At 42.7% G+C, this 11215-nt stretch overlaps 2 protein-coding genes across 3 annotated transcripts; both read right to left on the bottom strand.

Annotated features, from left to right (window-relative positions):
- Positions 1–527: 527 nt before the first annotated feature.
- LOC127780438 (uncharacterized) lies at positions 528–5675 on the bottom strand. 2 transcript variants are annotated; one of them, XM_052307342.1, is made up of 5 exons: positions 5300–5675; positions 2306–4860; positions 2108–2228; positions 989–1778; positions 528–825 (listed from the first exon to the last, which is right to left on the bottom strand). In XM_052307342.1, exons 2-4 carry the CDS (start codon positions 3910–3912, stop codon positions 990–992), a joined length of 2517 nt encoding a protein of 838 aa, XP_052163302.1. In that variant the 5' UTR covers positions 3913–4860; positions 5300–5675; the 3' UTR covers positions 528–825; position 989. The 2 variants fall into 2 exon arrangements, with proteins under 2 accessions (XP_052163302.1, XP_052163303.1); XM_052307343.1 differs by lacking the exon at positions 5300–5675 and having other exon boundaries at positions 3495–3628.
- Positions 5676–7100: 1425 nt separating this feature from the next.
- LOC127778888 (uncharacterized) lies at positions 7101–10860 on the bottom strand. The gene is made up of 9 exons (XM_052305533.1): positions 10621–10860; positions 9829–10083; positions 9540–9753; positions 9172–9369; positions 8912–9088; positions 8722–8832; positions 7925–8392; positions 7710–7784; positions 7101–7599 (listed from the first exon to the last, which is right to left on the bottom strand). The coding sequence occupies exons 2-9, from the start codon at positions 10077–10079 to the stop codon at positions 7510–7512; spliced, it is 1584 nt and encodes a 527-aa protein (XP_052161493.1). The 5' UTR covers positions 10080–10083; positions 10621–10860; the 3' UTR covers positions 7101–7509.
- Between the last annotated feature and the right edge of the window lie 355 nt (positions 10861–11215).

Below are 11215 nucleotides of genomic sequence, written 5' to 3'. Positions count from 1 at the left end.
CAGCCTGTATCCCGGCCATGTCGTCGATCTTGTATTTGCTTTCAAAAAACTGTATATACATCACTACTAGATGCTGGGAAGCTACTGGGTGCTGAAAACTCACGGCAACAGAGCAAAAACTCTGGGTAAACATGCTTACCGAGAGCAGCCTCCCGGTAACACACAGCCGGCAGCTTCACACCTTTACCGTGTGAAGTTTCCTATGCAGTAGCATTTTTGTGCCCGGGATGATGCCAAAATTTACCGTGTGAAAGCAAACTCCCGGTAACAATCCAGCGATCAGAACAGGAGTACAGATGGACGGAATAGGACGGAACGGGGCATTACCGAGAGGTAGTAACTCACGGGAAGTAAATCAAAGTTACCGAGAGGAAATTGCTACCGTGTGGGAGTGTGCACGGTAACATGAGTAATGTTACCGAGAGTTTGTTTGAGATTTACACCCAGTAACGTTGTGCACGTGATTTTATATAATATGCACATATTGAAAATAGTACTGCACTAGCTGATATGAGGCAAGCAACAGATAAATAAGCATGTTTCATTCAAACGAATTGGCACCACATAATAATCACTAAACGCAGCAGATCAATAAGCATGTTTCATGCAAACAAATTGGCACCACATAATAATTAGTGAACATTAGTGCAGATTCTCAGTGCTAAGAAGAACATGATATGAATATCCACCAACTAGATACACATGATGCCATAGAAACTACAATGGTTCTTACACCTCTCCTAGGGAGGCAATAAACACTAGTGGCTGTCTTAACCGGATTGATGGTAAAAATAAACTCCAGTCCTTTGCCATAGCATTATATGCCTGAAAGTATGAAAAAATAAGTTAGCTGTCAAATAATATTACAGTACACAGTAGTTTATGAAAGCTCAGTCATGGGCAATTTGACAAAAATAAATATGTATTTGCAGATGTAGGATATAACAAATTAGCAGTGTGGCCTCTAATTCAGAAGTGAGGTCTTTACCTTAGAAATATTCATCATATAAGATATCTCTATTGGTGGGATATTCATCATCTTCATTGGATGAGTCAGCATAATAAGACTCGTCATCATCATAGTTGACATCTTGAATAGATGATCCATTGAGAAGCTCCAAGTCCTTGCCATTGCAAATATCTTCAGTATCCCTACTGCTGGTAGCCTCTTCAGAATTATTATCAAAGTTCAGACCAAGATCAATTACAAAACTGCCAAGCAGGCCATCTTCTTGGAAATAGTGGACAACATCAGTGTTGGGGACAAAATCATAATCTTGATCAGTGGGTACTTCTAATCTACCAATTGGCTGCACCTTATATACAACCCACCAATTAGTGAGATCTTGTACAGATTTGCATGGATATGGCATGTAATACACTTGTGTCGCTTGATGAGCTATAACAAATGGCTCAAACTTGGGAAGGATTGATGCATGAGAAACTTCAACCAGGCCATATCTTGGCGAGTACCTGACTTGGCTTAGGTCAAACCAATGGCAAGTGAAGAGCACAAGTGTGAGAGGTTTGGTGCCATCAAAGCTGATTTCTATTATTTCTTTGATGTAACCATAGTACTCAGTCATTTCACCATTTTCTCCCTGTCCTATAGTCACCAAACCACTGTTTATTGTAGTTGCATTTGGCCTCTCCTGCTCATATTTATGTGTCCGAAATCGATACCCATTTACATCATATATATTATATAACAAGACTCGAGTGTGGCATCCTCTAGCTATTTGCTTCAAATCATCACTCAAAGTCTCATCCATCATACTCTACATGTGAAAAAAAAATAGGACATAATGTGTCCATAAGTTGGGAATGATAGACCCAATACACAGAGTTTTTGCAGTAATATGTTTTCATGGGGATTACTTTGATCGGTGGCATGAATATTCATGAAAGTTTTTTTTGTTCAACAGGTAGTACAACATATATACACACATGCATGATCTTACAGCAAGCAAAGTAAGGTAGATTTCCTAATCTGATCTGAAAGGATATGCATGGCTAAGGACATTGTCATCTTTTTATTCGATGTAGTAATTAAATTACTTGTCACCATTTTCTTCAGTTTAAATAAAGTACGGGATAAAGAAATTACCTTCTTACAAAACCAAGAAACAAAATTAGGATGATCTCTCCCAGCACCATTCTGTAAGATGTTCTCCTGCTGTTGCCTAGTTGGAACACCTCGTGAAGTCCACTCCTCATCTATAAACTTCCTGCAAGGTAAAAAGACAAGCAGAAGGTAAAATTACATGCAGCTATGAACAAGATGCAACCCATATAAACTTCATACCTAATGTAGTCATCCACTTCAGTAAGATTTGTAAGCACGTACAACATGGTAGCATCCCACTCTTCACCAGTTAAGTGTCTAGGGACTCCTCGGCTAGTAGAATCTCCCTTAATAGAGAAGAGACTAAGGGAACAATCAGTGGACTGAGCCACATTGTATCGAGGGACAGGATTATGAATTGTCCGCACTTGATCAGCAAAATATATAGATGTGAAATTTGAGATTTCATCTAGTATGTAAGCCTCTGCTATGGATGCTTCAACACGAGCTCGGTTTCTAACTTTGCTCTTAAGATACTTTTGGCCTCTTTCAACAGGGTAGTTCCATCTGAATTGTACAGGTCCACCCATCCTAGCTTCATATGGTAAGTGAATCATCAAGTGTTGCATTGGATTGAAAAATCCAGGTGGAAAGATTTTTTCTAATTTGCAAACCAAAACAACTATTTGACTCTCCATGTTTTCCATCTCTATGGGATCAAACTGTTTTGCACAAAGTTTGCGATAAAAGAAGCTCACCTCTGCTAGCACTTCCCACACATGTGTTGGCAAGTAGCCACGAAACATCATTGGGAAGAGACGTTCCATCATTATGTGGTAATCGTGGCTTTTTAACCCATTAATCCGCATGTTTTTCAAATTTACTCCTCTCCTTAAGTTCGACCCGTACCCATCAGGAAATTTCAATGTTCGAAACCATTCCAATATTTCTTTCTTCTGAGTTCTGTTCAAGCAAAAATCCGCTCTTGGTTTTACCCATTGACCAGATGGTTGTTTTTGGACAAGGTTCAACTCAGGGCGGTTACAAAGTGCAGCTTGGTCAAGGCGAGCCTTGACATTGTCCTTCGTCTTGTCTGGGATGTCAAAGCAAGTATTGAATATTGCCTCAGCAACATTCTTCTCATTGTGCATGACATCGATATTATGAGGAAGTACTAGCATATGAAAGTAAGGGAGTCTCCACAAACTAGACCTATGTGTCCAATTGTGACTTTTGCCATAGTCTACAAAACCATTTCCATTAGGAGCAAGGACAAGGCTATCTAACTGAGCTTTTATCTCTCCACCCGAGAGACGACGAGGTGGCTCAGTACTAACAGTAGTGTTTGCCATAAAAGAGTTTGAATCAGTTCTAAAACTGTGATCACTTGGAAGAAACTGGCGATGACAATCAAAAAATGAGTACTTACCCCCATATTTCAACCTTTTTCCTTGGAGCACCTCCATACAGATTGGACATGACATCTTCCCGTGCACACACCAACCACGGAATATGCCATAGGCTGGAAGGTCATGGATAGAATAAAGGAAGGAGACTCGCATAATAAAATTTGTCTTGGTGGCACGATCATATGTCAACACACCTTGCTGCCAAGCATGTATGAGTTCATCAACTAAGGGCTCCATGAATACACTAATATCTTTACCAGGATAGTTCGGCCCAGGAATTATCAAACTAAGGAACATGTTGTGCTGCCGCATGCAAATACCAGGTGGAAGGTTCAGAGGAATGACAAACATAGGCCAGCAAGTGTATGAAGAGGCACCCATACCAAATGGACAGAACCCGTCTGTGGCTATTGCTACTCTAACATTGCGCATTTCCATAGCAAAGGCTGGAAAGTCTATCAAACTTCTTCCAGGCTTCACCGTCAGCTGGATGTACAATCTTGTCAGGATGGTATCGATGACCAGTTTTGTGCCATGTCATTTGCTTGGCCTGAGATTCTGACATGTATAGCCGCTGAAGTCTTGGGATGATTGGAAGATAACGAAGTACCTTTCTTGCAACAGTTAATTGTCTCTTCTGGCCCTTACTGTTTTCGACCTCCACATACCTACTCTCTCCACACTTATCACAGTGTGTCTTATGTTCATTCTCCTTCCTAAAGAGCATACAATTTTTAGGGCATGCATCTATCTTTTCATACGGCATATTCAAAGCACTAAGGAATTTCTTTGCCTCATACAAGTTGGGTGGTAGCTTATGCCCTTGGGGGAGGAGAGCACAGACCACATTCAAAAGTGCATCAAATCCAGCAATTGATATAGCATACTGAGACTTCACTGCTAGTAGTCGTGTGGTAGCATCAAGTTGTGATACCTGTGTATGTTCATGGAGAGGTTTAGTCGCTGCAGACAACATTTCAAAGAAAGCTTGCGCTGTGGGCTCTGGATCTTCCTCCTCAACTGAGACATAAGCATCTCGGATATCATCCACCATATCATCCATCCGATTGATGTCCACAACCCTATCTTCATCTTCAGTGCTTTCACATACCACCTCTTCACGTGTAGGGTGTGTCTCACCATGATACACCCACACAGTATATTCAGGCCTGAAACCATACTTGCAAAGGTGTTTCATCATCACATCTCTTGTTTGGGGACGTGTGTTGTTGCAGTAGTTACAAGGGCACAATACATCAGCACAGCGTGTGTCCCGACTGAATGCCATGTCAAGAAATTCTGTAGTCTTCAAAATCCATTCAGCAGTAACATCGCCGCGGTTTCGACGGCCCTTGTACATCCAATTACGATCAACTAGCATTGTACCTGGTTATGACAAAGTGGCAGAACGATTTTTTTGTTAGGAAATGCATGGCTGTTATTTTACTGCAATACTATTCTTTTACTTCAATATTGTCTCAATTTTACTTTTGATGACTTAGAAATAATACATCGAGCATCACCTGACAGATAAGCTGAAACTCAGGTTTTCAGATGTGGAATTTGCAGCAGTTTGATGTGCATATATATATATATATATATATATATATATATATATATATATATATATATATATATATATATATATATATATATATATATATTGTTCCAATTTTTGTTTTCCAATTTGTTTTGACAATTGAGATCCCCCAAGTACAGCCGAAACATACCTAACCCATGCTAGAACTGATCCCAAATCGAAAAGATGATAACTTGAACTGATCCCAAATCGAAAACAATTTAACTTGAAGGGTGAAAGAGGAACCTGAGGAGAATGAATCTGAGGACAGGACTGTTCGATGAGCAGGCAATCCTCGCCTATGCCTGTTGATGCCCTGGCGGAGCCGGCGCGTCGAGGGAGGCAGTGAGGCGTGACGCTAGGTCGATGGAGATGCGCGGCTCCCACGGCAACCTTCAACCAGACGGGGCGCGGCGCGACAGACGTGTGGCGGTGGCCACCGGCGGCGGCGGCTGTGGTGCGACGGCCTTGCTGCGGTAGCCCGGCGGCGGCGGCGGCTGTGGCGGGGAGGCAGCAGCGGCGGCGGCGGCTGTGGAGGGGCGGCGGCGGTGGTGGCGGCGCGGCAGGTGGGTCTATGGAGGCCGGAGGGGAGGCATGCCGATGCGGATGAGAGGAGTAACCTAGCCCGCGATTTTTTTGGGGGGACGACAACCCTAGCCCGCCATATTTTTGGGCGCGTGGTTTCTGATATGTGGGCAGCGATACTAATAGTACTTGGTGCTTTTTTCCTCCAGATGATGATGACGACCCCAGCCCGATTTAATCCACTAGGATTTATTTCTTGTATAATATAGACAAAATTCATTCAATTTTCAAGCTTGGTCTGAAACTTTTGTTAAGATGTATACTTAAAAAAATATTCCCATATATTTGAAAAATAATAAACTTTGGCTCTTTAACACTAATGAAAAATCATTTAATGAACACACGCAATTTTTACTAGCGGATACTAAAAAACACCGCCTAAAAGGGATGACGATCCGTACCTCGGGGGCTCCGCCCCCGCACCCCTGGGCGTCCGCAGGTGGACAACCCAATGGGCCAGCTTCAGCCTCCGCTTCGCTCCGGCCCAGCCTCCGGCATCTACGGGCCTCCGCTTCGCTCCGGCAGAAGCTGGCCTTTATTAAGTGCAAATGAATATAGATCACAACCCAAGCATATTCTCCCTTAACCCTCATTTAATTGAGAAAATATGATCCATAGCATAGGAAAACTAGTGGCTAGCAGAGAACTCCCGCCGGCGAAGGCCAAGGTAGACGGGCCGGTGGAATACAATGCTCTATGGAGAGGAGTAAGGGCAAATATGACGGGAGTGCTACGAACAAAAGAAAAACTAGTGGCATGTGGTTCTAGTCTAAAGGTGGAATTTTTTGTGCTATTTTTTGGTTCCGATCCTTTTTCAGTGATATGGATTGAATTTTCTCCATTCAATTCCGCCCTTAACCCTCCAGCGTTCAGCAGCCACAACGAAAACCGGTCGAATTCCACAAAATTTTGAGGTTTCGATGAGGCTTGAAAGTAAAAGCCGTCAAAGATTTCGATGAGTTTCATCCAAATTCAAATTTATATTGATAAAAATGGAAAAAAATCAAATAAAATATTTTAAATAGTATGATATTTATTGAACCTATTGGATACAAATTTTTGAAAAATAAAAATGATGTATTCCGTGTATTTCCTGAAATTTACATGAGAAAATCTCGGAATCGTAAACTCTAAGGGTGACGGTGGCCACGGCGGCGAAGGGATCCGATGGAGATAACACAAATTGGCCATAAAAAACACTTCGTAGTAGTGTAATATATGAACTAGAGAAGTGCATTTGGTAAGCAAAATTTATTTATTCTTTAAATTTACTCAAAATTTTCTTCAAACTTTGAGCCTATTTTGAAGGGAATTTTTACCATCCTTTTTGACCTCGCACTGGCAGGTACCAGTCAATGGGTATGATTTGTATGTTGGATCTAATTATTAATGACATGAGCTTACGCAATGCATGATCACCAATTTTTGCTTAGGCGGAATTCGACGGTACACTAATCGGTGTTTGATGTAACCATTAGCCAAACGAACATAACTTACAATTCACAAGTTCCAGTGCATGCAAATATAGATGACCAAAGTATGGAACTTCCAGTTCACAAGTTCCAGTGCATGCCAACATATATGACCAAAAGAACCGAACTTCCAGTTCACAAGTTCCAGCGCATGCCAACATGGCAACATATATGACCAAAAGGCAACAGGCAGCCAACCTAAGGCAACAGACACAGCGAACATCTACTAGAGTTCCATGTGGCCTAAAGTTCAGGTAAACCTACATAATTAACAAAAGACTACTTAGTGAGACAACCACAACCAACAGCTATCCAAGTTCATGGCCATGACCATCTAGGTCAGTTTAGTTACAAAATATATCCATAGTTTTAGGAATGTACAACTAGTCCGCTGTCATGCTAAAAGTTGACAATTGCACCAGATGCAGCACCAACCCCAACATGGTTGGGGCCTGAGTTTCCATTCGAAGCCACAGGTCCAGACGAAGCCTGTTTTATATTTCAAACCAAATGATTTAATATTAGTCCTCTCATAAGTTAAATGGGAAATAATTACTCATGCAAAAGATATTACAGACTACCATGTATCAAATACTTACTAGGTGAGTCAACATGACAGGTAAGGGAGGTGTGCCTGAAGCTGACAAGTCTATGTTCAGCTTACTTTGTATCACCTGCAATCCATTTCACATGTACACTAGTGAGTGCGACCAACCCAAAATTCAAATTCTATAATGATAAAAACACTACTAGCTGTGTCTTATAAGCAATAGCAAACAAATTCAACTTGACCAAGTAAAGTTATACCACTTACCCTTAAAGCAGCTTCAAAGAATGCTGATTTCTGTTGAGAGGCTATCTTTTCCAACTCCCTCTCCTTGCGCTCTTCCTCCCTCTCCTTACGCTCCTGCTCCTTCTCTCGCGCCCTCTCTTCACGCTCACGCTCCTTCTCCTGCTCCTTCTCCTGCCGCTCCCTCTCCTTCTCACGCTCCCTCTCTTCACGCTCTCGCTCCCTTGCCTCGCGCTCCTCTTGTAGTTGCCGCAGAAGGTCTTCAACCTGGTTTGTGTTGTCATGATCTGTCCTCAATCTTCTGCGAGGGCGTTGATCATCACGCGAATTGTCACCAAACACTGCTGATGAGTCAATGAGTCCATCACCAATCATGAAACGGCCATGTTTCTTTCCACCACCAGCCATGTGCACAGCGACAGGATCAATGGGAGAAGTGCGCCAATCATTTTCTGGCCCATGCAACTGAACATAAGCTGCAGCATAGGCCTCCTGTTGCAATCAGATCATATCTTAAATTAGTTCTAATGTAAAAAATGATGAACTACGTCTATGATTCATCATCACTCCTGCTCAACTTGCATAGATGATACACGATATAAAATACTCATATATATGCATCAGCACAACATTTGCAAGTTCCTCCACTTATTCCAATATAATAGCAACATGCTTTGCAAAATTTCCAAGTGTATCACCATTTTTGGGGCTCATTGCTAGCTATTCATGCATAAGTGTTTTGACAACCATTACTGACAACACATAATCATGATAAGTAAAAGACACTATCTGATTTGCACCACAAAATATTTAGCACTTACAAGCTTCTCAGCTACACGCGGGTCACAGCTGAATTGTCCATCCTCTCGATTTTCCCTCCTTCCTTCTGTGTAGGCCTCTAGTGGAGCAACTGGCCGCTTTTTCTTCTTCTCCTATATGACATAGAATATAAATTATGTCAGATTTTCTTTGGCCAGAATCTCCTACATGTTTAAACAGAGATGCACATACCAAATTTTTTTGGTAACGGCTCAAGTTAGCACTGCCTTGGCGGTGAGATGGCCCTTTCATTTTCTCCCTCCGTATCCTATGAGCACGTGAGACAGCCTGCCATTTTGGATTACACCACCGCAATCGTATCAACTCCCGCCATGCATTTTCTGAATTCAGGAACCACCATGGTTCTACCTATAGGAGAAGCACAGACATATTCATTAATTACTAATCTATTTAGCAAACAACAATAAATTATAAATGTTCAATCATATCACCTTTAGGTACTCGCTCTCTGTAAGATAAGTTCTGCATGCGATTTCTCTGGAAGTGTTCACCTTCAGGATTTTCCTTTGGTAATTAAGCACAGCTAGGATGCGAGTTTCATAAAACAAGCGATCAACAAGGCCCTTGACACAATTGTGGACAACCTTTCTAGCTTCTTGTTCTTTTCCCTCTGCCCACCTGAAGTAAAGCTGCAGCTATGAAAAGTTAAAGGCCTGCTTGACACTAAAAACTATGGTATTCAAATATTGTGGCATATCGATATTTTACTATCCAAACAGGCCCTAAACTAGGAAAAATACAAATATAATAAAATGTGCGATGTACTCCAAATTAGAGAAGGAAATGTTCACAAACAAACCCAGAAGTCTTCCTCAACACGATGGAGACAGCTTGGCAGCCGTATTTGATTGCTTCTTGGAGTATCCGGCGCTATCCTGTAATGTTTCCAACTCCATGCTGGCTCCTCTTTACCCTTCAATGTGACAATGCCAGGGAACCATTGTTTAAGAAGTAATGTCAGGATGCTATTGGGGACCCTAATGTTGCCTCCATAATCATTTGCTCGCCATTGCCTGTGCATATCAACAAACAGGGAGATCAGTCCTTCATATTCAACATAATGGAAAATACAAAAATAGCCTTTTTACCTGTCTCCTACTGGAGTCAGCACAGGTTTGTCCTCCTCTCGGGTAGGTTGTGGTGGCACACGTGTAGGACCACGAAACCAGATTTCCTCAGATGTTTCTTCCTCCTCCAAAATCTCCTCATCCAAATTAGGAGAATGATTAGGTTGTTGGGAACATGAGGACCTTGTACTGCATCTGGGCAAGGTAGCACCACTCACTGCCTGATCTGAACAATTGGAAGCCTCCCTATTGCCTAAGCTCAAGCGCCGCATATTCCTAGAAAATTAAGGTTTGAAGTATTATATGAAACAGATCAAATGGCAGTACATAGCAGTGCCGCAGCAACATGGTTCATGGTATAATAAAATGTACATATAAGGTTACAAACAATGTAGCAGTTCAGATGATCACAAAATATGGAACGAATCATCCCCATTCAACATCCAGCAACAAGCTAAACAAGTAGGGACGTGGCTAACTCTCAGCCTAACCAATAATATGCATCTATTGACATGTACAAAAATTTGAAAACCGTTTAGTCTGACGCTACAAGGACTCTCACCCACATCATTTTGTAGTTATCAGGGTTTGCTTTTTTATTTACACAGCACTGCAGCTTATTTCATAGCGATCATGGTGTTGATATAAACTAGATTTTCAACTGAGATGCAGTCCATATAAATCAGACAACGAACTCTTTCTGGATTCAGAAAGAAAAGGACGTCTATTTCCCAGAATCAAGAACCATCATTGCATAAGATTCAAGAACCACTCACACACCACGCCGGATAGGAGGATGTAGCTGTGTAATACCTCACCCTGCTCAGCTGCTTCTTGATCGGGGACTGGGGAGCCTTGCTGCACAGCTTGACGAGGATGTACTGGTCAGCGCAGTGGATGCCTGGATGGACGTGGACGTACAGGGCCTCGTAGATGGAGTGGGATGCGACCCCTCGTCGACCGGGGACGCGCCGCCGCCCTCGCCGGCCTAGCCGGGGACGCACGGCCGGCCGTGAACGGAGAGACCGAGAGGGGAGAAGTGAAGCGGTGGGGGTGGGGATGGGGACAGGAGAAAGAGGAACGGTGGAACGGGAATCGATCGATTATATAAGGAGTAGGGTTTTGCTGTGCCTCTTGTTTGGGCCCACAGGTGGGCCGTGGCCTGTTCCCGATAGCAATTACACACGAACTCTCGAGAATTTACTGTTCCATGCGCGCCAAAAAAAACACCCCGCGCCAAAAAAAAAAACACCACGCGCCATCCGCCGATTCTGCCCGCGCCAACGGAAATCACCGCCCGCCAAGCAAAAAAAAAATCCGCGCCAAGCCACGGTAGGAACGGTGGGTCCCATGGTTACCGAGCGGTTTGGCGTACTTTTGGTCTTCCCGAGTTTTTTTCATCGCTAAC

Source organism: Oryza glaberrima, chromosome 7, assembly GCF_000147395.1.
Source record: "Oryza glaberrima chromosome 7, OglaRS2, whole genome shotgun sequence".
Taxonomy (NCBI): domain Eukaryota; kingdom Viridiplantae; phylum Streptophyta; class Magnoliopsida; order Poales; family Poaceae; genus Oryza; species Oryza glaberrima.
The sequence above is the reverse complement of the archived record's forward strand: the minus strand, read 5'-3'. Positions and strand labels throughout refer to the sequence as shown.

Coding starts and splice junctions, on each gene's coding strand:
- LOC127780438 (XM_052307342.1), bottom strand. CDS start 3,912: ATGGAAATGCGCAATGTTAGAGTAGCAATAGCCACAGACGGGTTCTGT. Junction 2,229..2,305: donor GAAGTGGATGACTACATTAG/GTATGAAGTTTA, acceptor TTTACCTTGCAG/GAAGTTTATAGATGAGGAGT. Junction 1,779..2,107: donor TTTCTTGGTTTTGTAAGAAG/GTAATTTCTTTA, acceptor TTTCACATGTAG/AGTATGATGGATGAGACTTT.
- LOC127778888 (XM_052305533.1), bottom strand. CDS start 10,079: ATGCGGCGCTTGAGCTTAGGCAATAGGGAGGCTTCCAATTGTTCAGAT. Junction 8,833..8,911: donor GCCGTTACCAAAAAAATTTG/GTATGTGCATCT, acceptor TATGTCATATAG/GAGAAGAAGAAAAAGCGGCC. Junction 8,393..8,721: donor CGCGTGTAGCTGAGAAGCTT/GTAAGTGCTAAA, acceptor TGATTGCAACAG/GAGGCCTATGCTGCAGCTTA.